This window comes from Pituophis catenifer, unplaced genomic scaffold (assembly GCF_029215685.1).
Source record: "Pituophis catenifer annectens isolate HBS135680 unplaced genomic scaffold, rPitCat1.0.hap2 SCAF_3, whole genome shotgun sequence".
Classification (NCBI taxonomy): Eukaryota; Metazoa; Chordata; class Lepidosauria; order Squamata; family Colubridae; genus Pituophis; species Pituophis catenifer.
The window spans coordinates 130191745-130218072 of record NW_027256883.1 but is presented as its reverse complement, the minus strand read 5'-3'; the positions used below and the strand labels follow the sequence as shown (position 1 = coordinate 130218072).

At 39.9% G+C, this 26328-nt stretch overlaps 1 protein-coding gene across 1 annotated transcript in view; it reads right to left on the bottom strand.

Moving 5' to 3' along the window:
* SLC44A3 (solute carrier family 44 member 3) overlaps positions 1-3728 on the bottom strand; it is a 48520-nt gene extending 44792 nt beyond the window's left edge. The window contains exons 1-2 of the mRNA XM_070941071.1: positions 3702-3728; positions 608-715 (exon numbers count right to left, since the gene is read on the bottom strand). Coding sequence (XP_070797172.1) covers positions 608-715; positions 3702-3728 — 135 coding nt within the window. The remainder of the gene's footprint in view (positions 1-607; positions 716-3701) is intronic.
* Positions 3729-26328: the final 22600 nt, after the last annotated feature.

Sequence of the window (26328 nt, the reverse complement as noted above, 5' to 3'; positions counted from 1 at the left end):
CTATGCAAAAGAGACAATCAACAAGCCAAAAAGGGAATAAAAAGATTAAAACACCTCCCTTCCAGCAATCAGCATAGATTAACTCCAAAATAAACTCAGAGCAAATCCCACTTCTAACTGGCACTAATAATGTTACCTAGTTTGGGCAATGAAACATCTGCAAGAAAACAACCAAACTCAGAAAGGACTAAGGTTCCCTGACCTTATAATTATTCTAGTCTATAGGAATATGGGAGAGAGAGGAGGACCTCTTGCTAAAAGGGGATTAAACAGTCTGATGTCAAATTTGATTTGGCCATATCTATATCTTTATGTACAGGAATTTGGCAATGAGCTGGGTCACAGCCATTTTTCTTAAGAGAAACATATTCAATTGTGGTAAAATACTGAAACTGCTATGCTACTGCACCCTGCTATAGCATAATCAATAGACAGTCACAAAACCAAGATAAAATATTGCAAAATTTTGCTTCCAGAGATATTGATATACTCAAAGAGTACCCATTGCAGTTGAATAAAGAAATATTTTTATCAGATTATTCACTTAACAATTTCAATCACATCTCATTCTTTTCAACACATTTATTTCAACAGGAACTCTACTTACCAAACTTGCCCAAAAGAGGAAAAATATTATCAACCAAAATTTGTCAGTGCATTTCCTATGTATCAATGGTCTCCACTTTCTTGATTCAGGAAATCTATCTTCAGAAACCTAAGATTCACAAATAGGATATATTTTAAGATTCATTCAACATTAAGGATGTTTAGATAGACAGTGTATTCTTTTGCATGGCATCCAATGGATAAATCTTGGTCACTCATTTTAGTTTAATCTGCACAAAGCACGCAAGCATCAGATTATAATCATTTTAGTTTAATCTGTACCAAGCAAACAAGTATCAGATTATAAACTTAAATGTTACAGGAATTAACAAAAAAAATTAATGTTGAGTCCCTAAATGAACTGGAGGAATTACCTGAAGAAGTAACTTCTCTAATAGTTATCCTATATACTTCAAGATTTTCATATAACCGTGATGGCGAACCTGTGGCATGCAGAGCCCACTCTGCAGGCACGCGAGCTGTCACCCCAGCTCAGCTCCATCGCACATGCATGCACGCCTCCCACCGGCCAGCTAGTTTTTGGGTCTCTGCTGCACATGCGCAGGGCACATGCACGGGGTCACGCAAGCATGCATGGCAGTCACGCGCATGCACATTGCATTATGGCTATTGGCACGCGAGGACAAAAAGGTTAGCCATCACTGTCCTGTAAGGTCCTTGTCTCCCCTGCCAATTGAAGTGTGCTATATGGTTTTAAGAGAGAATATCCTTGAGTTCTCTTGTGATTGAGATGTTAAACTTTTGCTGCAGATTTTAGCAATATTTTTTTACAATTCATAAAATGCATTCTAGTGATTCGTTGTATGCCTTAAGAAGTGCTGTTTAGATATGTAATACATATATAAATGACTGATGGAAATGGTTGCTTTTATTCTTTTGTGGTTGTTGTACATAAACATGCATGTATACAACAAATATTTTGCTTTTCTCTCCTGCAAAGCAAAGTAGCAGTGCATGCATATGCATGCAGACATATGGGGAAGTACTTCTAAAGTAGCCTTACAAAACATGTGGCTGCTATAAAACTTCAAAGATTTTTTTGTTGTTGTTCCTATTCCTGCATGTTGCAAAGCACCTCTTTCAAATACAGTGAACAGCTTTATTGAGATGTATTGCATAATTGCTCAATATGTTACTGAAACAAACAAGAACTTACAAGTAGTCCTTGACTTATGACCACAATTGAATCCAAAGTTTCTGTTGCTAAGCAATAGTTAAGGGCATTTTCCCCTATATTATGACCTTTCTTGCCACAGTTGTTAAGTGAATCACTGCAGTTGTTAAGTCAGTAACGCAGTTGTTAAGTGAATCTGGCTTCCCCATTGACTTCACTTGTCAGAAAGTCCCAAAAGATGATCACATGACCCCAAGACATTAAAACCGTCATAAATACATGCCGAAGTGCCTGAATTTTGGTCACATGACTACAGGGATATTGCAACAGTTATGTGTGAAAACGGTCATAAATCACTTTTTTCAGTGCTGTTGTAACTTCAAACGGTCACTAAACGAATGGTTGTAAATTGAGGATTACCTGTATTCTTAGGACAGCATTCTCTAGGACTCAACTGATAAGACATCATAAGAAAATGTAAATATAATTACCGCAATTACATGGCATGTAAGTGTTTTGACTAAAGTTTCATGGCAAATCACACCACTTCCCACTCGTGACCACAAAGAGCTAGAGAACCTGGTTCAGATTCCTCTTTATTTTTATTAATTTATTAAATTTATATGATGTCCATCTCATTCTGAAAAGCAACTCTGGGCTGCTTACAATTAAAATTTAGCTGTGGGATGCTTGGTGTTCTCTAAATTTGATTGTTTTCTTGCAGAGGTTTCATTACCAATCTAGATAACTTCATCAGTCCTAGTACCCTAGGGAGTGGAGTTTGCTCTCATTTTATATACTCTCAAGACCACTTCCATCAACATTGACAGGGCAAGTATATAAAATAAGAACAAACTCTATTCTTACTAAGCACTGCTGATGTTACCTAGTTTGCTAATGGGTAAGAAAACAACTGAACTCAGAGAATACCAAGGACCACAGTTCAACCCTGAGGTACAAATACTGTACTCTCTTATATCCGTAAAATTTAGCTATAAGAGGGTAGGTAACTTGAGGCTAGTCATTAACTCTCAATACAACTAACTTTGGGGGGAAAGGGATTGCAGAATGTGATTTCCAACATTAACTCTTGCAGAAAACATCGGATAGAACCTTAATGGATAGATAAATAAATAAATAAGTTACACAGGTCATGAACTGAATGGAGTACCAATTACATTATTTTTATATCATGCCTCCCCCCCGCCCCCCCAAAGAAAACAAGGCAGTGTAGATGATACTTCTTCATTCTATCAGCACAATTTTGGCGAAATGATTCGTTTAAGCACTAACGACGGATGCAACGCCATTCAGTGACTATCCCAGCTCAATGGGACCTAATCAGATCCACCGAGGTGCAAGCAGACCAAACCTTTTCGCCCCGGGCAGGGCAGGCAGGGTAGGGTAGGGTAGGGTAGGGTAGGGTAGGGTAGGGCTCCTTCTTTAAGAATCCCTGAAAACCAGTCGACCTTTGCTAGTGGCACCCATTCAGTTACGGAGAAACTCTGCTTTTCCTCGCACTGCAATTTCTTTTTTTTCCTCAACTCGCCAACCGAGCTGAGTTTCCTTGCAAAACCAACGGGGCTCGTCCCTTCCTCCCGCGGTCCAAATGCACAAAAGGGGGAAAAAAAAAAAAAAAACCGTCGCCGCGGGAAGAGGCCTCGTTACGGTGGAAGCGATACCGTCTTTGCGTGCACCTGTCGGCTTGGGAGGCACCGCAGTTTGCTTTCGCGGGCAGCGCCGCCTCCGCGCGTAACCGGTGTGTGTATGTGGGGGGGAGAAAACGCCACTTTCCCGCGTCATTAGATACGTCCCGGGCCGCTGCTAACCGGCCGAAGCAGTTTTTTTCCTCTCCGACCTGCTCACCAAAGTTCCTCCTGCAATGGGGTGGGGGGGGGGCACCCTATTCCCGCCACCTCTCTAAACTCCCCTCAAGGAAATACCGCGCTTGGTCTCTTACCGAATACTCGCCTCTGTAGCACGCCATGCTGCTCCCTCCTTTCCCACCCCCGCCGCTTTGGGTGCTGGGGCAACTTGGGCGGCTCCTTCCTGCTTTGCCAGACCCGGGAAGCCAGGTCGGGAAGGCTGGGCTGGGCCGGGCAGGGCTGCAGCTGGGTGCGGGTTACAGGTTTAGCCAAAGGTATCCCAACCTCGGGTTTAGCGCGCTGCCCTCCCAGTCCGCAAACCGGCACTGGGTCTGAAGGGCCTCCCCTGCAAGAGTCGCCGCGCGCCTTTGCGCCTGGGTTTCTCCGCATGCCTTGCCTTTGTTTGCCTTTCCGGGAACGAGGCGCTCGCGGCGGGTGTGCAAAGTTTTACCACAACTCCGAGCTGGAGGGAGGCAAGCGCCCAGAGTCAGCGAGATGCGGCGGCACGTGATTTATAACGCATAACATAAGAATAAATAGGATCTTCTTGGCGAAAGGCAGAAGGTTGCGCGTTTCCCATTCTCCTGTGTGACTGGACTTCAATAGGTCTTAGCGAGCAGGGTTTTTTTCCCGCGTGGAAGATTCCCAGGTTAGGCGTGTGCGCGCGTGTGTGTGATTGCAACACCTGAGCAGGTGACTTTTTTTGTATTTCCTTTCCCGTGCAAGCGACGGAAAAAAGGAAATGCCCACCCAGTTAGTAAAGAAAATCCTCTCATAGCCTCAAAAGCATTTCTAATTTCACCCTGGGTAAAAACAGGCATTCTGGCGTGGTGATTCAGGTGGGCAATACAGAAGGAACGGGAGCCACCAGAGCTGCCGAGTTTTTCCTCTTGAATGTTTTTGTGGTCCTGTCGCTATTCTTGTAATGGGGTAAGGGGAGAAAGTCTGCTCTGGACTGTTATACAGCTGTCCATGTGACTTCTAATATTTTGATTTTATTTTATTTTATTTATTACAGGTGGTCCTCGATTTACAACAGTTTGTTTACAACTGACTCACATTTATGACGGTTGCGGTGTCCTGGAGTCATGTGACCCCCCCCTTTTGCGACCTTAATGTAATGAAGCGGGCTCTGATGGATGACCACTGGATAACTTTCTATTCACTCTATTCTAAAAAGCAATGCATCCGGCTGGAAAGAGTACAAACTCAGCCAAGGTCCTTTTGGTTCCTCTAGGAGGCCTCTAAATTGTCAGAAGAAAGGAACATTCTAATGACATACATCTTAAAGGTTGGTTAGGTCAAGGGGATCCACATGAGTTAAAAGTTGTCCATCGTCAAAAGATAAAAGAGATGCTTCAGTAATCTACAAAAAGAATTATGATTGTTTTGCAAAGAAACTCTGTAATGTCAATTGATAAATGTATAGGACCATATGAACTGCTGACTTCAAAAGAATCCTTTGTCTAGAAGGGTATAAAACCACTGTACCTAATTCCTGTCTTTGTTCAACGCTTCATGTACAGAGCCTTGAACCTATTGCGCAATATATATATAAAATCTGTCTCTGATCAACCCAAAAGTTGTGTTTGTCTTATTAAATCCACAACATTTATGGCACCCTGCAGATGGGACTACAAGGCAGAGAACTTTTGTTCTACCAGACAGCCTGCCTCAGCGGGAATCGACACCTCCCCAAGGAAAATCCACTGGCCGGCCATTAGGACTCCTTTGAAGTCCATGGAGATTCAGTGAGGAGGTGCCGTAAACCCGCTGACGAAGACAGGCCAGTCAAGAATCCTTGAAGGTTGATCAGACAACAGAGACTCAACAAAAATACATAAGAAGAAAAAAGAGAGAAAGAAAGAGGAAAAGAAAACAGGTAAGTATAAATCAGAGAGTTAAAGTCTCTCTGTTTAGAGGTACCTACCCATTAAAGGGGTGGAAGAGTGAGATCTGATCAATCTCCTAGGAGACCAGTTGGCAAGCTGAAGTCTCTGGAATTAAGTATTTAATTATTGGAATTAAGTACTAAGTATTATGTGTAATCTTATGTGTGGTAAGAGAAGAACTAATTGCAGTGTTATGAATTTTCTGATAAACTGACATTCTTAAACAGCCAGAGTTTACTGTTCTTCCCTCCCGGGGTTTAGCAGGCAGTTAAAAAGGTGAAGCCTGTCTAAATGGGAAAACAGATAATATGATTTGATCAATTTGGTGTGATTTCTGTTAAATATATATGTATATATATAATGATAGTGTGTAAATTTGAATGGAATTTAATTGATTGTGATATATGTGGCTGTCAGCAAAGTGAGATGATTTGTGCTTGAGGCTGTGAGAGATATTTGAGATTATTGTAATGGTTGGTTTGCATGAAGTGGGATTTTTTGTATGTGAAATTGGTTTAAAGAAGTCTGATTGCAGTACAAATATGAAAAGCCTGTGTGTTGATAAAGTGAGAAATTAGAGAAATACTAATGTTAGTATAGTAATAATACTGTGTTGCTTTGTTGTAAGAATGCTGAATGGAAGAGAGAAGCGAGGCTTCCTTGCATGCTCTACATTTTTTCCCTCTTCCCCACCTCTTTTCCTTTGTAAGAGAGAAACAGTTCCTTTTAACTTTTTTCCTTTCTCTCACCCCCTCCTTTTTTTTCCCTGGGAGATGAGAGGCACGAAAGAGGGGGGGGCTACGGTTTAACCATTTTTTTTCTCTCAGAAAAGTAGCTAGAGAAAGGAGGGGGAAGTGGGTGATCGGCTAATGCTGTTGCTGCTAGGTCTCTTTAATTTGCATATGAAAACTTTTCTGCTCTGAATACAATTTTGATTTTATTTTTTCTGGAAATTTTTGGAGGTTTAAAAACGCTTCATTAAACCTGTACTCAGAATCCTGTTGTTTCGCCAGGCTGGGTTAGCAACATAATTTTAAATCGGATGTTTTAAATTTCTGAGGTTTTAAATTGAGCCGAATCCATTTAATATTTTTAATTATTTTAAATTGGTGTTGTTTTGTTTTTTTTAAACAAAATAGGCTGTACACCGCCTTGAGTCCTTCGGGAGAAGGATGGTATAGAAATAAAATTATTTTATTCTTATTTTTATTCTATCTCAAAGAAATGATTTTGAAAGATTTTTTAAATCTGACTTGCATTTTACTATTGTTTTATTTTTGAAGCTGTCTTTCTTAAATGTTTATGTTTGCGTGCATTCTGCATCCTTAACAGATGGCACGTTTGTTCGTTTGTATGTTTGTTTGTTGTTTATTTGTTTGTTTGCTAATAGCACAAGTTACTGCCCTTTTTGGGAATTGTCACAGAGATGAGTTGGAAATTGCGATGTGTGGTGGGAGAGATTCAGTGGCATTTTGTCTAAAATGTTGGATTCTGCCTCGAGAGTATGCTTGTTTTTGTTCACTTCAGTTTGCGGGGAGATTAGATAATTGGTGCTGAGGAGCTCATTTGTTTATAGAGGGATATACGGTAGTTGAAGGAAGAGAGGAAGTTTTAAGGGAAGTCAGAAAGTTGCCTTTAAGTTTGTCTACACAGACTTGTGCTGGCTTGGAAATCAGGATGGCAGTGGTAGGAGGAATTGAATGTTATAATAAGAAGGAGTTAGAGAAAGTAGAATTGATGGAAAGGAGAAGGTATGTGATTTGTTTTTGGAAAGTTATGGAAGTTGGCAGATTGAAATGTGGAAGTGCTAAGAAGTAGGAGAGAAGTGGTGATCTGAAGAGAAGTGGTGTTTTTCGTTGACAGAGATCAGATTAAGTGAACAAAGCATTTGAATACACTTAATCAGTGAAGGGAGTGTTGGAAGATTTGAGAAGCTCAATATTAAAAGCACAAGAAAATTCCCCTAAAAAAAATAGGCAGAAACTCCGGCAGAGTTCAGCCCCCACCTTTACCAATGGGCCATTAAGAAACTGAGACGCCACCTTAATTTCCACAACAAAAGGAAGAATAAAAGATGTGTTTGTTTCTTGCTTGCCTTACTAGGAACAATAAAACTAATTCCAGGAGTTTTGAATTCAGGACGGGGAAAGCTCTGCCTTTCAGCAATCTTTAAAGGGAAAGACTTCCCCCCCACAGGAGGAAAAAAATAAAAATCACTCCTGATAGAAAGGAGGGGTAGCGTCTCCGCCTCCATCTATAAACAAGCAAGAATTAAGACAATCCTATGCAAAATTAATTGAATCTGGATCTTGGAGTTTGAAATGGGAGGGACATGAAAGAGGAAGCCTTGAAAATTTGAAACAGGCTTTAACCGGGGCTCCTGTATTGGGTTTGCCAAATTTGGAAAAGCCATTCGGTCTCTTTGTAGACACACACACACACACACACACACACAAATTGAATTGCACGAGGGGTGTTGGCTCAGAAAGTAGGCAATTGACCTTTGGAGGGAGCCCTCATTGTAAACACCCCACATCAAGTCAGAACTATCCTTCACTGGTGGTTATCTGATTCAAAATTCTAAACAAAAATAAAACAATTTTAATGCAACACAGATTTGATTTTACCTGCAGTTCTCAATTTGAATCAAGCACAGTTCTTAACCAACACCAGATCAATGGATCACCTTGGATGAGAACATTATGGTGTTGAAATAATTGGCTTACATACAAAAACAAGACCTGATTTGGAGGGACACCCCCTGGAGACAAATTGCCTCAAAATTGGTCTGCTCAAACCTTTGAATTGTATTCATTAAATTAAGCTCTATGGACAGGGAGCCTGGATAGCTCAGTGGATAAATGCATTGTAATTTAACACCAGCTGTCTGCAATTACTGTAAATTCGAATCTCACCAGGCTCAAGGTTGACTCAGCCTTCCATCCTTTCTAAGGTAGGTGAATTGAGGACCCAGTTTGTGGGGGGCAATAAGCTGACTTTATGATGGCTATTGCTTAATTCATTGTAACCCTTAGTCTCTGGACATCATTTGGCAAAATATGGGTGGAGTCATTGGGGACTTCAAGCTATTGTACATGAACTTTTAAACTAAGCTATGATTGTATTGGGATATATCCTTTAGTAACATCAATTATAAACAAATGTTTGGTTTGTAAAAAGGTGAATGAACATGCTGTCAGAAAACAACAAATGGCTTTAAAACCATTTCAATGTATTCATGTGGATTTTACAGAATTACTAAAAGTGGGGAGTGTAAAATATTTATTAGTCATAGTGAACCACCTCAGAGGGTGGGCTGCAGCTTTTATCCGCAGTAATGCTACAGCAACAGTGGTGTCAAGAATTTTACCCAACCTAGACAGATTATCATCATATGAACTGTTGTTTGGAGTAGTTTTCACTACAGGAAGCATATGCATTACTTTCTTGGAAACCAGTGACAAAGTATTGAAACAATATGTGTATAACCTGTCCAGATATTTTAAAGTTTTTAGGAAACAAGGACTATTAGCCCAAACACCACCTTTGAAGTTTCCAGTCCACAAATTCCACCACGATGATTGGATGTTAATCCAAACTGGACGGAAGTTAGACCCCAAGTGAACGGGCTCAATCTCATCAAGGAAATCCAGTGAAGTTGATGATCCAAAGGATCCAGCCACCAGTGGGAATAGCATTCTTCATCATCTGGACTATTTTTGTATTTTTTTCTTTCTTAGGATTCAGTGGTTGCCTATGCTGTTTCCCACTGAAAAGGACTACAACTGCTCAGATTCCTTTGCGCACTCGCCCAGATGTATTGGTTTTGTAATTGTGTTTTTTAAGATCTTAGGAGGACAATCCTGGATCCACTGGATGAGACTGATACCAGGTGACCATCAGCCTTGCTGAATCACTCCGGAAGCTGATTCTCTACGCACGGCGGAAGATTTGTAAAGAGGACAACTGCCTTCACATTGTACATATACATATTATTAGCTTTAATATAACACTTTCTTACACATGCTAATGTTATTAGAAGTTTGGGAGTACATTTTGTGGGTATTTGTTTTTCTAATCTTACTAGTAATTTTGTTTTACATATATAAGGAACGTTTTTGTGGTAGACCTAGGATTTTTATTGCTACTCCTGTTTCCCAAATCACATGCACCACTAACCCTCTCCCTGACTAGTGAGCTTCACACCATAGTTGATTATGATTTGCTTATGGCTTTGGACATTATTCGCACTAGGACTCTCAAGTGAACATAAGATGAACATTGATTCCCTAGATGACTACACTTTAGGTCAAGTTCACTCACGCCAAGAACGCATTGTATATGCACGAGGTCGTTACCTTAGACCTAAGTCAACTCCACCACCTAAGGTTGCACTATTGACATTCCCAGCTGAGGGGGGAATAGATAAGGAAAATGGGCCTCTACAACAATTGCATTGAGGAGACTATATATCACGGATTTTGGAATAAAGTCAAGATCTTGTTAAACAGTATGACCCTACCCTAGGTCAGAAATGCTGCTTATGTTTATCTGCTAGCCCTACATCTTATCATGCTGTTCCTGTCAAACCACAACTCTGGGTTAGAACAAAGGCTACCAGAAATAAACTTTTAAGAAGGGAAAGTGGGGTGGATGGAATCTGTCCAAGACCATTTCAACCTTCAGAATTTCCATTCTGGTTCAACTTAAAGTCCAAATTAGATTTATGTATCCTTTTTCCATCTGGAAATACTACCTCTCGATATGTTTTTTGAAGGACCACTTCTCAGAGATAAACAGAAGGACCTCTCACTGGAAGTCCCATTGCAACCACTGGCAGGAATGTTTGTGGCAGGGACTTAGGGGTCTGGACTAATGCAAGGAACTACTGAGTGCATGCCTTTTCCATAAATCTTCTTATGTGGAAAGGATGCATATTTGGACAGGAACATGTAACAAATCAGGTGTGGTCAGAGAAATTGCCAAGGAATTGCAGGATAGGGCTTCCAAGATAGGTCAGAGGTTATAAACAACTGACATGTGGTTTTCTTGGTTGTCTGGATCCGGGTGAATTAATATGGCTGTGGCAGGCCTAGCTTTTATTCCTTGTGCAATCCCTATGCTGAAACATCTATAAATAAGAACAGTAAAGGAGATTCAAGTTGAAAAGGAACTAGCTTTGATAGAACGTTTTCTTAATCAACTTGGTCCATATCCTGTGGAAGAACATAAAGATTCTGAGGCAGACCCATATGAGGAAATGGAACCTGTAGAAAAAGGTAGAGAATCTCCCCAAGAATCAAGAGAGTAGAAAAACAATCAAGAACTACCTATCCTTTACTTTTATTAATTATCTTTTGTTAGACCCTATATATGGTAGATTTGTTTATTGGAATCTTGTATACTCAGAAGTTAAACTTATATGAGAATAGTGAAAGTTTCTGCATTGAAAAACTTTCAGAGGGGGGAATAATGTAATGAAGCGGGCTCTGATGGATGACCACTGGATAACTTTCTATTCACTCTATTCTAAAAAGCAATGCATCCGGCTGGAAAGAGTACAAACTCAGCCAAGGTCCTTTTGGTTCCTCTAGGAGGCCTCTAAATTGTCAGAAGAAAGGAACATTCTAATGACATACATCTTAAAGGTTGGTTAGGTCAAGGGGATCCACATGAGTTAAAAGTTGTCCATCGTCAAAAGATAAAAGAGATGCTTCAGTAATCTACAAAAAGAATTATGATTGTTTTGCAAAGAAACTCTGTAATGTCAATTGATAAATGTATAGGACCATATGAACTGCTGACTTCAAAAGAATCCTTTGTCTAGAAGGGTATAAAACCACTGTACCTAATTCCTGTCTTTGTTCAACGCTTCATGTACAGAGCCTTGAACCTATTGCGCAATATATATATAAAATCTGTCTCTGATCAACCCAAAAGTTGTGTTTGTCTTATTAAATCCACAACATTCTGGCAAGCAAAGTCAATGGGGAAACCAGATTCACTTAACAGCCAGTAAACCAGATTCACTTTAACAACTGTAGTAATTCACTTAACAAACGTGGCAAGAAAAGTTGTAAAATGGGGCACAAAACTCACTTAACAAATTTCTCACTTAGCAACATAAATTTTGGGCTCAATTGTGATAATAAGTTGAGGATTACCTGTATTTATATCCTGCCTTTATTATTTTTAGAAATAAGTCATGGCAGTGAACATATCTACTATTCCATCCTCCTATTTCCCCACAACAACCCTGTGAGGTGGATTGGGCTGAGAGAGAATGATTGGCCCAAAGTCACCCAGCTGGCTTTCATGCCTCAGGCAGGACTAAAATTCACAGTCTCCCACTTTCTAGCCCGGTGCCTTAACCATTACACCAGACTGGCTCTCTTTTAATGCTTCACCATTGGAATAGTCCTTGCAGTTTTCATGACAAGGTTTTTTGGAAGTAATTTGCTATTGTCTCCTTCCTAGGATTGATAAAGAATGGCTAGATCAAGGTCACCCATCTGGCTTTGATCTCCTGGTTTATAGCTTGGTCATTAACCACTATACCAAACCGGCCCTCTCTTCTAATCTTAGCTTGTTATTTTCAAGTTTGGCAGGAAAACATTTCGCAACAGAATTATTTATAGAAGATCCTACTATACTTTTGCACTTGGAAGAAAAAGCATCCTAGTTAAGTTTGGCTCCTAGTGACTTGATGGACGTATCCATGTAGTTTGAATGCGGGTCACCATTGTCTTCTTAAAACAAAATGTTCTTAAGTCAAGCTCGATTTCTTATAGTTTTGTTAGTACTGTACAGAAGGGAGTTGCCATTGCCTTCCTCCAGGATCTCCCTACAAAAAGTCTCCTGACCACAATTTATTATGGGTTTTTTGGCCAGAAACCGATGTTCACTTCTGATTTCCAGCAAAAAAGCCCATTGCAAACAATGGGTTCACTTAACAACCCCAGTGTTAGCGTAACGATGGCTGCAAAAAAAGTTTTAAAATTAGGTCATCATGTGACCTGTTTAATGATCGACATTATTTAGACCCATGATGGCGAACCTATGGCACGGGTGCCACAGGTGGCACGCAGAGCCATATCTGTGGGCACACGAGCGTTGCCCTACTCAACTCCAGCGCGCATATGCACACCGGCCAGCTAATTTTCGGGCCTTCCGGGCCCACCTGAAGTCGGGAAATGGGCTGTTTCCGGCCTCTGGAGGGCCTCCCAGGTGGGGGAAGGCTGTTTTCACCCTCCCCAGGCTCCAAGAAAGCTTCTGGGGCCTGGGGAGGGCGGAAAAAAGGCCTACCAGGCCCACCGTGCCATTGCGTGCCAAAAGGGGGGGTAGTGCAGGGGGAGTCACGCGCGCATGTGCAGGGGGTGGGGCACATTGAATTATGGGTATGGGCACACGCATGCACGACCCCCCCGCATGATCCCCAATTTTGACACGCGACAGCAAAAAGGTTAGCCATCACTGATTTAGACCATAATTCTGGATTTAATTATAGTTGTAAATCAGACTACCTGTAGGCAAAGTGGTGAGGGAAACCTAGTATGAATTTTGGTAGTATTCTTGCAAGCCTTTAAAAAAAATTATTATCACCCTACTCAAACACACAGTTTGAGAATTCCTCCGTGTACTTGGATTCTCCATAATATTTTCTAAGGTTTTATCTGTCTAAATATCACAACTGACTTTACTTATAATTGCATTTATCACTGGAAGTTTTTCTCAAAAACTTAAATTCTAAAAAGCAAAGTAAGGAAAGTTCTATAATTTGAAATTATGTAATTTGATTGTGAAAGCACTTACAACTTGTAGATTTCTCTCCCTCAGAGCTAGGATCTGTCTGGTCAAAATGCATACTTCCACCATAAAACATTAAGATGTACTGTATATTTATGACTCAAAACTTGATGAAGTACATTTTCTTTTACTGAACTTTGACATCATATAAAAGAAAGTGGAATAGAGGCAGTCCTTGAACATTCAAACTGCAATCTGGTTATAACCTCTCCAGCTAGAGCAAAGGTACAAGTCTAAATTATGCACTGTTTGATAACATTAATCTTTGCAGTAGGAAGTAAGGTAGCAAAACAATTATTTCTGTTGTTTGTTTAGCATCAAATTGATAATCATTCATGCAGTTTAAGCAGAAACCAAAACACTGCCAATTATAAAATTAAACATACTTCATAAAAAAACATTGATTAATATGCATTACTTTTAATGTGCATTTTATGACTATAATCTTACAACATATCTAGCAACACATGTTCTGTAGTGCAATCCTATGTTCTTAGGAAAATGAGATTGTACACTGCCCAAAGTCCTTTTTTGAGGGAGATGGGCAGTTCAGAAATATGAAAAGCCATTGAATAAATAAATAAAATGGAAAATGTTTTTCTTTGTTTGTGAATTTAAAAAAAGCCCCCAAGGATTTAAAAGAAAGTAGAAAAGGGTTAATGCTGGGAAAAGTGGAAGGAAAGAGGAGAGAATAATCAGCATTAAGGAAGATGGCAATAAGTATACTATTTGGAGATTTGAAAGTACAGGTTAGACACAGGTTGTCATGGGGGAAAAATGATGTCACTAAGAATTAAAAAATGACTTCATGACACATAATAATAAGCAGAAGAGAAGAAAAACTGGAGAAAATCGCAAAATACAAAGACCTGCAAATGAAATAGAATGACTGCAACAAAAGAAAGCAAAGATAGTACCAATAGTAATAGGCGCATTGGGGCAATCCCAAAACTTCTGGATCACCAGTTGAATAGCATCAGCATGGATAAAATTGCAAAAGGGCATTTTTACTTGGGATAGCTTACATCCTGTGACAATCCCTTTAACAACATCAAATAACATCTGTCTCCCAAGTCCTTAGGAAGGACTCAATAGGTAAATAAAAAGGCCAAATCCAATCTAAACATCTGGCTGACAGTGCAGTTGAACCATTAATTAATAAATAACAACAGTGGTTATCAGCACACTGTGATACCAAAAAATGTTGGACAGCACTTAGAAGATCTGCATTGACAACATCTACGCCTGTCAGTTACAAAATACCATTCTGCTTGGATCTGGATATACACTCTACCAATACATTATGACATCCTAAATTCTTGGGAAGTGTTTGATGTTTATGAAGGCTAACACCAGCTAAAGAACTGACAGCTGTGATTTTACGTTGCATATATTATAATTATAAAAGAAACTTTTGCAGCCTAATAGCCATTGAAATTTATGAAAATATACAAGCAAGTTAAGTTGATTTCTGCTGTTTCTGGATTCTGCGCAGAACATTTTTTTATCATTGCAAGCTTTGAATTAATATATCTAGTGAAATGAAGTTAAAAATATGAAATATTTTCATGTTAAAAACACCTCATTCTGACACAACCTTATAGAAAACTGGATATTTCTAAATGGTGCACTTTTATGTAAAAATAATTATTACCATGTGTTTATTAGAATATGTTTCTGCTAATACCATTATGTTAAGGTTTTTTCATTTGTATCTCCCATTAGATTTAGTGTGTTGAAAAACTCATAGGTTTTGTAAACACTTGTATTCTGGGTTTTCTTCCACAAGGTGGTGCTATCTATCATTGAATATATAGCTGTTAAACTAGGTTGGCAAAAGAAACCAGGAAAAGCTTTTGTACCACTACTAGAATTACAGGACTATGTTCATGTATTTAGGAAGGACACTGGTTTACAAAGGGAAACAAATTCATTTTGCTGACAAGTGTTGGTTCATGATAGACAGATTTCCTGATACAACCCAATACAAATCCACAATCTGGCATAGAATTAAATAGACATATTTAATTGCATTGATTTTGACTCTCCTGGGTTTTGGACAGTTATCTGAAACTAATTTTCTATTTGTCTCTGAGTTCTGATTAATGAAAGCAATTTAAAATGTTCATGTCTTTCATAGAATTTTGAAAACTTGTCTCAGATTTTATTTGCCAGATTATTTTTGAATCTGTAAATATCATAGCAGGTGGTAGCAGCAAAGTTCAAGCATGTCTTGGAGAAAATTCCCAAGTAAGTCTTATGACTGACAAGTACCGGTAAATACTTCAGCAGGAGTCACTTTTGCAAACACAGAATATTATCATGTTTCCCCGAAATTAAGACCCTGTATTATATTTTTTTGAATCCTGAAATAAGCACTTGGCCTTATTTTTGGGGAGGTCTTATTATTTTGAGGCGCATGGAGCAAGACGGCTCCTTTTGCCATCTTACCTGTTTTCCAGCTCTGTCTCCCTAACCCTAACTAGAGGAAATGGCGGGGACTGGCTGCACATGCGTTTAAATATTTTTGGGGGAGGGCTTATTTTTAGGGGAGGGTTTATTTTCGGGGGAGGGCTTATTTTCGGGAAAACATGATAGGATTCAAGATGTAATTTATGTAGAAGAATTTTATCTAAGCAAGTGAGCAGTAATCCAATATTGAAAGTGCCATCGAAGATTACAATAATCTGTAAAAAAAAGCAGGCTGCTTGCCTTTCAAAGTTCTCATCTCTTTGGAAGTTGAAGATTTGACCATGTTAATATTTTGTTTACAACTCAAAAACTGTTCAGTATACCAAAGAGGTGGTGAAATTGCTCCACAATGTCTGCCCCCAAGGTTACAGATGATCTAATTGTGTCCAGATGTCTGTGCATGGAGTTGTGGATGTCTGCCAAAAGCAATTAGACTTTATACCCTGATGGAAGTTTACATGGCGAAAATATGACAGAGCATACCAAAATATGAATATGCAGTTTTTCCTGGGATTTCCTCTGCGGAAATTGCCCAAGATCTCAGAAAAAGATGCCATTCTTGCAAACAGGAGCTACATTCATGATCTTCATGTTTGAAGCATGTTTTTGGAACTGAATTCAAAAGTACTGTGCAGCTCTGAAATGCACTCCCTATAATTTTCCCTCTTTGCAGATAGCATGCATAATCCTGCATTTGAACATGACAGAAACTGTGTTCCAAACAAGCTAAGAGATTTGTTTTTCTGTTTCTCATTTGTCACTGTACTCATTTAACTGTTATCACTTTTGTTTCTAGAAATCCATCATGTCAATACCCATTTTAAAACTGAAAGTGCTAAATGGGAAGAGAAATCAACATGCAAGCAGATGGCAGATAGTCTACAATTTACAACTACAATTGGGACCAGAATTTCCATCGTTAAGTGATGCAGGTGTTGAGTCGTGTCTAATTTTTTGCTTTTTTGCTGCAGTTGCTAAATAAATCCGTATTTTCCCATTGTCTTTGTTTTAAAGTTCCCTGGGAAAAAAGCACATGGAAATCACATGAACCTTGGATGCTGCGACCATTAAAAATACACACTGGTTGCCAAGCAACCAAATTTTGATCACGGGGACACTGCCATTCTTCTTAAGTCCCAGTACCAATTGCAACTGTAGCACTGTCATAACTTTAAACAGTCATTAAATGAACAGTTGTAAATTGAGGATTACCTATAAATATAATTGGGGACAAGTGAAATACAAATCTGTACCCCTGGAGACAGCATCTTTCTTTAAATCCCTAAAGATTGCTTTCTCTCTCTCTCTCTCTGAATGCAAGTTGGAAGCTAAGCGATCTTTAATATGCAGAGGTGGACATGGGAAAGTGACCTAGAAAAGAAGCCAAAACAGGCTGCCAAGTGCAGACCAGCTACCCGCACATTCTCTGGCTATATCCATGATACAGGACAAGGAGTTCTTGTCTGATAATTGAGTAGGGCTTCTGTAAGCCAGTACCTATATCAATAAGTATTCATCTCAAAGGAATGCAGCTGAACTGGACAAGCACCAGCCATCAGTGACTCTTTCTTAAGTAAGAGAACAGGAGATGAAAGAAGTCATGTACTTAAATATAATGGTTTTCATTCTTGGAAACAAATTATTTTTCTTTAGGTATATTCATCCAATGTCTTTTCACACTTAAAAAATGGAAAATTCAAAGCAATTATTCATCTTATAAAACATTTGTGTCAATAGAAACACCACGTACCATCTGGTAAACAGAAAGTGATTACAGACTTTCCCCAGAAGGAGCCAGCACAGGGTAGCTTTAATTTGTATTAGATGATTTGGGATATCTATTTAACATTAACATTTAAGAAGTACTTTTTAAGGTTTTCCATTTTTGAATACAGAACTGAACTTAAATTCAGGAACAATGCGGTGAGAATGTCACTTTTGCTAAACAAACAGGAAGTCACGGGTAAGGAAAGGTCACTTAAGAATCAAGATTAATGAATAAAGAATTTAACCACTCTGGCTCTCCTAAAAATTACTGTTTCCCTAGGGCTATTGTTTCAGCAGGTAGACTAATCTCTGATCCAAAGACAGTACCTGGCCAGAGTAGGGGAAAACCTTTCTAAATAAGTACTTAGAAAAGTCCCTTCTTCCTTAGCAACCAATTCCCTGATTGAGATCAGCAACGAAGTCCTTGTGATTAAATTTGTGGGTCTGAGCTGGAATGTGGTGATTCAAGATAAAGTCTTGGTGATGGTACCTTCTCAATAATTTTCAAGGCCCTTCCATTCTCTATTAGTAATTAATACTAACTGTAACAGGCAAGGACTTACCTATTCACTCAGTTCTTTGTTGCTATGCTTTTATGATTTTGTCGTATTTTCTGAAAATGCTTTTTATTTCATCTGAAGGATAAGTAAAAATCTATAGCAAGATGGGCAGCATAGAAATCAAATAAATAACAAACAAACATTTTTACTCTGTATTATAATCTATTTTTGTGATTATTAAAAAACAACTTAATAGCAAATAAATGCAATTATAGGAAATAAATTAAGCCTCATAGTTATTCTCAGCAAAATCTTCAAGTCTTAGGTATTTCTTCTTAAAAAATCAATTCCATATTTGACTGTTAGTATTTTTTGTTACAGGATATTGAAATTTGGGGAAAGGTATGCTGGGGGCACACCTTTCAGAAGCTGCCACCAAACTATAGTTTTTAGTTTGTCAGAATGAGAACATTATTAAATGTAGTTGAAGTACAGTAATCATATTAGTTGTATTTAATTAATTAAATCAAATTTATGTTCATATTGAACACTTCTCTCTCTTTCCCCTGAAAGAAACACTAACACTTATACACTTCTGTTCTATTTAATCTATTTTTGCAAGATAAGAGCCGAGGTGGCACAGTGGTTAGAGTGCAGCACTCCAGGCTACTTCAGCTGACTGCTAGCTGCAGGTCAGCAGTTCAAATCTCACCGGCTCAAGGTTGACTCAGCCTTCCATCCTTCCAAGGTGGGTAAAATGAGGACCCAGATTGTTGGGGGCAATATGCTGACTCTGTAAACCGCTTAGAAAGGGCTGTAAAAGCACTATGAAGCGGTATATAAGTCTTAAGTGCTATTGCTATTGAAATGGGGTGTCAGGATGAAGACCATGATATAATGCAGAAGGCATTCTGAAAAACTTTACCTAGCTTCAGTTATCTATGCCTTAATGTAATATATCCATGACTTAGTATAAATTACTGCTTTATGCTTGTCCTCCTTGGTATAGTCCAAATATTTTGGACTATAACCCTCATCATTCAGCAACCCCATTAGCCCAGACTGGAGAAGGCTGCTATATTTACTTAACCTATGAACGCAACCTAGAAGTTTCCGTTAGAACAATGAAGGCGTGAATGAGACTAAATAGAAATAATATTGCAGAAAAGCAAAAACCTTATCATTTTGCACTGTTAAATTTTCATACTGTTTAAATTTCCATTTACTGGTGAATATTAGTTTTGTGTGTTTCTAACAAATCCTCATCTCGGAGCTGTTGTGTGTGTGTGATCAGGAATGGTGCTATTACACCATATATTTTATAGGAAATCTATCCAGAGAGTAAGATTTTCTAAAGAGGAAGCTCTTGCCTTCAACATAGCGTGCTTTTTAATAGATATATTATTTTTGGTAACAGGATGTTGCATTGCTTTTTAACCCGCATGTTAACCCATGGCAGAACTTTAGAGCAATGGGTACTGCATTGCCACAGTCTTGGTTAAATCATCAGAAAATGACGTTGATAAGCTCCTGAGAAAATTTTGAAAAGCAGTAAGAATATAAACCTCATAAATCCCCTGGACTCTGTATTCTTAATCATGCTAAAGTTTATTATGAAGGAAATCACTCCATTATGGGAAATGACTAGCCTTCATGAACCCATTCACCTGCACAGAATGTTAATCATGGGGATTTTTCCCAAACATTCTACACAGGTTGTCTACTTTAGTACCCCATTGGGAGGGTTATCACATAACTGCAAATGCAGGACAGCTGCTTCCTCATTATGAATGAGGGGTCCAGAAACAAGGGTGGGATGGAGAGCCTCCATTAGTCATGGCTTTGAAACATTATTCTGTCAAACGGAGAAATTCCAGCTTTTTTGTAGAGAGGATTCAAAAGAAATGTGTCAAGTCGAACACTCCTCTCTTATCTCTTGATGTCAAGCATTTTCCTGGAATCCTCAGTGAAGCAGAAGGGGTGGTGGGAATATCTCCCCTGTTTGTGCATCACATTCTCTATTTTGAAGTCCTGGTTTCTTTCTTTTTCTCTCTCCCTCAGCCCAGCGACCTCTTCATCTTGCCTCATCTCCTTTTTTTTTTCTTGTTTACCCCAGAATTATTTTTATTTATTTTTTATTTATTTTATTTATTTATTTATTTATTTTGTCAAGCATGTATTAGATAACAGATATAAGTATAAACATGGTTGTTAATAGATGATTTACGGGACCGCCTACTACCACAAACAGCCTCCCACCGGCCGGTACGCTCTCATAGAGAGGGGCTCCTCCAGGTGCTGTCAGCCAAACAATGTAGACTGCCGGCCCCCAGGGGGAGGGCCTTCTCTGTGGGGGCACCTACTATCTGGAACGAGCTCCCCCCCAGAGATACGGAGGATCCCGGATCTGCGCACTTTCTGCCGTGCTCTTAAGACCCTCCTATTCCAGCAGGCCGGCCTGGCCTAATTTTCTCCCCTTTCTTTTAAATTTTTTAAACTGAAATTTTAATTTGTTTTTAAATTAGTGGGAATTTTAATTGTCTCGGGCGAAATTATTATTTAATTATTAAATTATTTCATTTTAATTAATTATTTAATTATGTTTTTTAACTTTTGTATTTATGTGTTTTATTCTGTGCCTGTTCACCGCCCTGAGTCCTTCGGGAGTAGGGCGGTATACAAATCTAATAAATGAATGAATGAAAATGAATGAAATAGATACGAATAAAAAGGGACATTAGGACAGAGATGGTAGGCATGCTGGTGCACTTAAGCACGCCCCTTAAAGACCTCTTAGGAATGGGGTGAGGTCGACAGAAGACAATCAAAGGTTAAAGGTTTGGGGAAGAAACCACGGAGTCAGGTAGTGCATTCCAGGCATTGACCACTCCTGTTACCGAAGTTGTATTTTCTGCAATCAAGTTTGGAGCTGTTTACCTTAAGTTTGTATCTATTGTTTGCTTGTGTATTGTGGTGGTTGAAGCTGAAGTATTCATTGACAGGTAGGACATTGTAGTAGATAATTTTATGTACTACGCTTAGGTCGGACCAAAGACGGTGAAGTTCTAAGTTGTATAAACGCAAAACTTATAGTTTATACTAAGTCTGGTGGCATAAGGTATTCTGTTGCGAGCAGAAGAGTGGAGGACTCTTCCCCTCTCCCTATCTCCATCTTGATTTCTATGCTACTTTTCATGGAAGGAGAGAGGGGGACACATGAGGATATATCTCTGTGTGAGAGAGAATGATTTGTATGCATATATCCAAATAGCAAATCAATTTTACAAATCTGGTATCTTATTTTATTGGCAAATACAATTATTCCTTATTCAAGTACAGGTAGTTCTCGACTTATGACTGTTATGGGGCCTGTCATAAATCGTGATGGTTGTAAAGCAAACATTATGAGACCAGACGATAAGGGAATCATCATGAACGTTAAGTGATTTTATGGTCATTAAGCAAATCTATTGTTCGCTATGGGGCATTTTTGCTAAAAAAAAATGGAAGTAAACGCCACTTTGGTAAAAATGTCATAAATTGTGGTCACGTGACTTTGAATAGAGAAAATATCCTAGTGTTCTTCATTAGGATCATAAGAAATCTTCAGTCATAAGAATTGCCTGACTAGGTGGTTCAGTGGCTAAGACACTGAGCTTGTCGATCAGAAAGGTTGGCAGTTCGGCGGTTCGAATCCCTAGAATAGGTCTCCTGTGTGAGCAGGGGGTTGGACTAGATGACCTCCAAGGTGTCCCCCTCTCTCCTTCCATGAAACCTTCTAGTCCATCCTCCTGCTCAAGCAGGAAACCCTATTGTCATTTCAGACAAATGGTTGTCCGGCAGAATAGAATAGAATTCTTTTATTGGCCAAGTGTGATTGGACACACAAGGAATTTGTCTTGGTGCATACGCACCAAGTGTGGTATTAAGTGGTATTCACTCTGAAACTGCCTGAGAATATGACTCCAGTACTCTTGTGCAGGTCCATACATATATAAATCAACTTATATATAAAGCTGCCCCATATCAGCCTTTCACCAATAGGTGAAAAACAATAGTTCCCTTATCAAGGTGCAGACTCCTATTGATTTTTGTCCTGCATCCTCCTATAGAGTGTGACGGTTCAGATAGCACTGAAGGCATACCTCACAGCTTTGTAAAAGTGGTAGAGCAGTCTCCTATGCTTTGAGAATGCATTTGGCATACCAACTCTATCCAACTCTTTCAAGGAGAAGAGAATGGGGGTGGACATCATCCACAAACTAGAGGTGAGAGGATACGTCTGCATCAGCCTGAAAGTTAGCTGATCCTACTTGCTACAAGTCATTTGACCTGGACATTGATGGCATGGTTGATAAAACACATACAATTTTATAGGCCTTGCAACTGTCACTGAAGAGCAATAGCATTTAAACTTATATACCGCTCCATAGTGCTCTACAGCGCTCTCTGAGCAGTTTTTACAGAGTCAGCATATTGCCCCCAACAATCTGGGTCCTCATTTTACCAACCTCAGAAGGATGGAAGGCTGAGTCAATCTTGAGCCAGTCAGGATCAAACTCCTGGCAGTGGGCAGAGTTAGCCTACAATTTTGCATTCTAACCACCGTGCCACCATGACTCATGCTGTTAAGTTTAAGAGGGAAAACAGTACTTTGACATTAGTACAGCTAAGGATGTTTTAGGGGAATTTTCTTCTCTGGTTGAAAGGAGTGTCATGGGAACAAACCATAAAAACGATGCACCAGGCAGTTTTGTACCATGGCTGGCAGGGTGACAGATTTGTGCTGCAAAATTCAGAGTACGTTTGAGAACAGGAAAGCATTATGTTATCCTGCATATCTTTGCAGCCATTCAGTAGTTATTGGATTTATGCAGTCCAGATATAGTAGCCTTAATGGTTAGCTACAAGTGAAGAGAGTCTATAACCGTGATGGCGAACCTATGGCACGGGTGCCACAAGTAGCACGCGGAGCCATATTGGTGGGCACGCAAGTGTTGCCCTAGCTCAGCTCCAGCACGCATGCACGCACCGGCCAACTGATTTTCAGGCCTTCCGGTCCCACCGGAAGTCGGGAAACGGGGGGTGGGGAAGGCTGTTTTTGCCCTCCCCAGGCTTCTAGAAAGCCTCTGGAGCCTGGGGAGGGGGAAAAAACGGGCCTACAGGGCCCACTGTGCCATCGTGTGCCAAAAGCAGGGGGAAGTGTGGGGGGGTCACATGCACATGCGCAGGAGGGCGGGGCGCATTGAATTATGGATGTGGACACACGCACCTGTGACCCCCCCCACTCCCCCTGCTTTTGGCACGCAATGGCAAAAAGGTTAGCCATCACTGGTCTATAAGCACAATTAAAGGTAGTTTTGGGGGGGTTGTCCTTTAGGAAGGCCCTTAATACAGAAAGCCGAAGGTTACCTCCACATGGAAGTATAGTATTAAGGAGGGACTATTACCATAAACAAATCAGATGACTATTTCATTTCCTTTTTCTTAAAACAGCAGACAAACCACTCCTTCCCCAAATTATCTTCCCACAGTCAAAAGAATCTAGTGCAACAAGACCTTGAGGAAACACATCTGGTGTGGTTAAATATGATGCTTTAGTGTTGACACAGCTGTGATCCTTGAAAGAACCAAACATTCTACTTTTTTCATCACACTCTTTATTCAATTATTGCGCATAAGCAATAATCAAGGCAGGGTCCAAAATAAATATATTAGCTTCTCTTCAGCAACATATATTCAGCATATAGGAATCTAGCTGGAAGAAACTCAGAGTTCTGGTATTCATCTCCAATACCTTTGCTAAACACGACTGTGCTTCTGATCTCTGGAGCATCAGTGTTCTAGTAACCTCTTCCTGAAATGGTCAAATGTTGAATAGTTTTACATTTTTCCAAAAATAAATCCATCCTACAATTTATACAATACAACTATTGCAATGGGTGTACTCTAACCAAACAATTATAATTTACTTAATTCACTTAATAGGCTTTTTTGGAAATTCATTTTTCTTAATCTGATATTGCGGTAAATAATTTAGCAGGTTGTCTTTAGGAAAGCATAAGTGCTGTTACTTCTTGATCATAGTAAAGATATGCCTTGTTTGGCAGAGGATTAATTCTTCAAACATTATACAATTACAATTGTTCTTTTGTTCTCATATCAGATGAAAGAAGCTTGTGTGTGTTAATAGCTTGTTAGAAAAACAATGCTCAGTAATGTATAAAGTTTCAGTAATTTAAGAATTCTATCATAAACAATTAGGACTACCATATGTAGTCTGCAAAAAATCCAGATCATCACTAGATAAAAAAGATCCAGATTTTGGGGTAAAGGTAAATCATAGTTATCTCAGAACTCTTAGCTATAGAAATGTTAGACATTACAAAATCCAGCAAACACTAGAGGTTAAAGAGGTACAAAGAGGTACAGAAAACTTTGCCATTGTCTGTTGGTCATCCAGATTTTGTATTTTTATATATATAGTAACCCTACATTTTAACTGTGACCAAAAATGTTTTTGCGCTAATGAATACAAGCATGCCAACTCTGTCCGTTCTTTGAAATGAGTCCTCAATTTATAATCTTTCATTTAGTGACCGTTTGAAGTTATAATGAAAAAAGTGACTTATGACCATTTTTCATACCTATGACCATTGCAGCATTCCCATGGTTACGTGGTCAAATTCAAACTCTTGGCAACTGGCTCATTGATGATGGTTTCAGTGTCCCATGGTCATGTGATCATCTGTTGTGACCTTCTGACAAGCAGAATCAATAGGGAAGCCAGGTCCACTTAACAAATGTGTTACTACAGAATCTAGTGTTGCCGCTAGTCTTTCTCCTGCCATCCCATTCCCAGCTCTCCTCCAAAAAAGCTCTCTAGATCTTGGACGTAAACATTTCCAAAAGCCTAAGATGCAGCAAGTTCCAGCTCCTCTAGGAGAGAATTCTTCACATCCATCTTTCTCCTTTGGAAGGAAGTCACCCTCTAATCTGAAACTACTACCCTGAGCACAGCTCAGTTCTAAGGAGTGTAGGCCACAGAGAATGCAAACATAATTAATGGCTGGGAAAGACATGCCTATCTGGAAAAAAAATATATCCTTGAGAGTATTGGTTTCCTCAGTACCGTAAATATTTTCTTGTCAGTATACAGTAATTTTGGCAGATGACCCATAATTAAGCCTTGGTGGTTTGAAGAGTTCAGGAATGAGCCTTTAATTTCAGATTAATAAAACTATCTGATTTCTCTGCCTTATCCAGCCATTTTCCTCATCAGGAACTACAAAAATCTGTACAATAATTGAAAGGCAGCACAGTTAGGGTTTTCTCTAGTGTTTTACTTCTATTTTGTGATTATCCTGGATTAAGCAGCTTTAGACCTGGTAGCCTAGTTTTGCCATTCCATATTTTGGACTTTTCTTCTTTGCAGACATGATTCTGCCCCAATTCCTTCAGATTTAGCATCTAGATTCTAGCACCTGTCACCTGGGGTAGTTTCCTCATGCAGAGGCACCCCACAAAACGCACTAATTTGGAAATATATTCCACTTCTTTTGAATTGGCTTTTCTTGTTTGATTGTAGACCAGCAGGGTATAGTTCAGTGATGGCGAACCTTTTTGGTGTTGCGTGCCAAAAGTCCGAGCGCGCAAACCCTCGTGCGCTCTCGCATGCCAGCACTCATAATGCAATGGGCGCCCCATTTGCACATGCACACATGACCTGCCCAATGCTCCTAATGCGCATACGCCTCACACTGCACATGTGCACATGCAATTCCCACTGCGCATGTGTGCGCCCACCATGCATGCGCCCCCACTTTTTCCAAGAGGGCCAGCGCGGCTTTTACCGGAGGACAACCAGTTACCCTAGCAAGACAGCTGTTCCCAAGCCGGTGGCAGCGCTCTCGGCCCTGCCTGACAACTCGCCAGCGCCCCATTCACCCATCCCAGCAGAGGCCTTTTGCCCATGCTGCTCCCCCAGTCAGAAGGGGGTGCGGGGAAACACGCGAGGAGGCTGCGGTTGCTGCCAGCCGGACCCGCCTGCCTTCTCCGGTTGGCGGGCTGCTGAGGCTTGCAATGAATGGCGCAAGCAGGACTAAAGCTCCGCCCCCGGGCTGTAAATGTGCCTTGCGGGAGCGGAGGCTCGGGAGAGTCGAACCCTCCTGCCTGCCTTATACTATACTATAGTTCTTCTGCAAAGAAGCAGAGACAGCTCAGCAGACGGACTTCTTAAAGCTGGCCACAGGATCAGTGCCAGGATGAAGCCCTATACTAGAGAG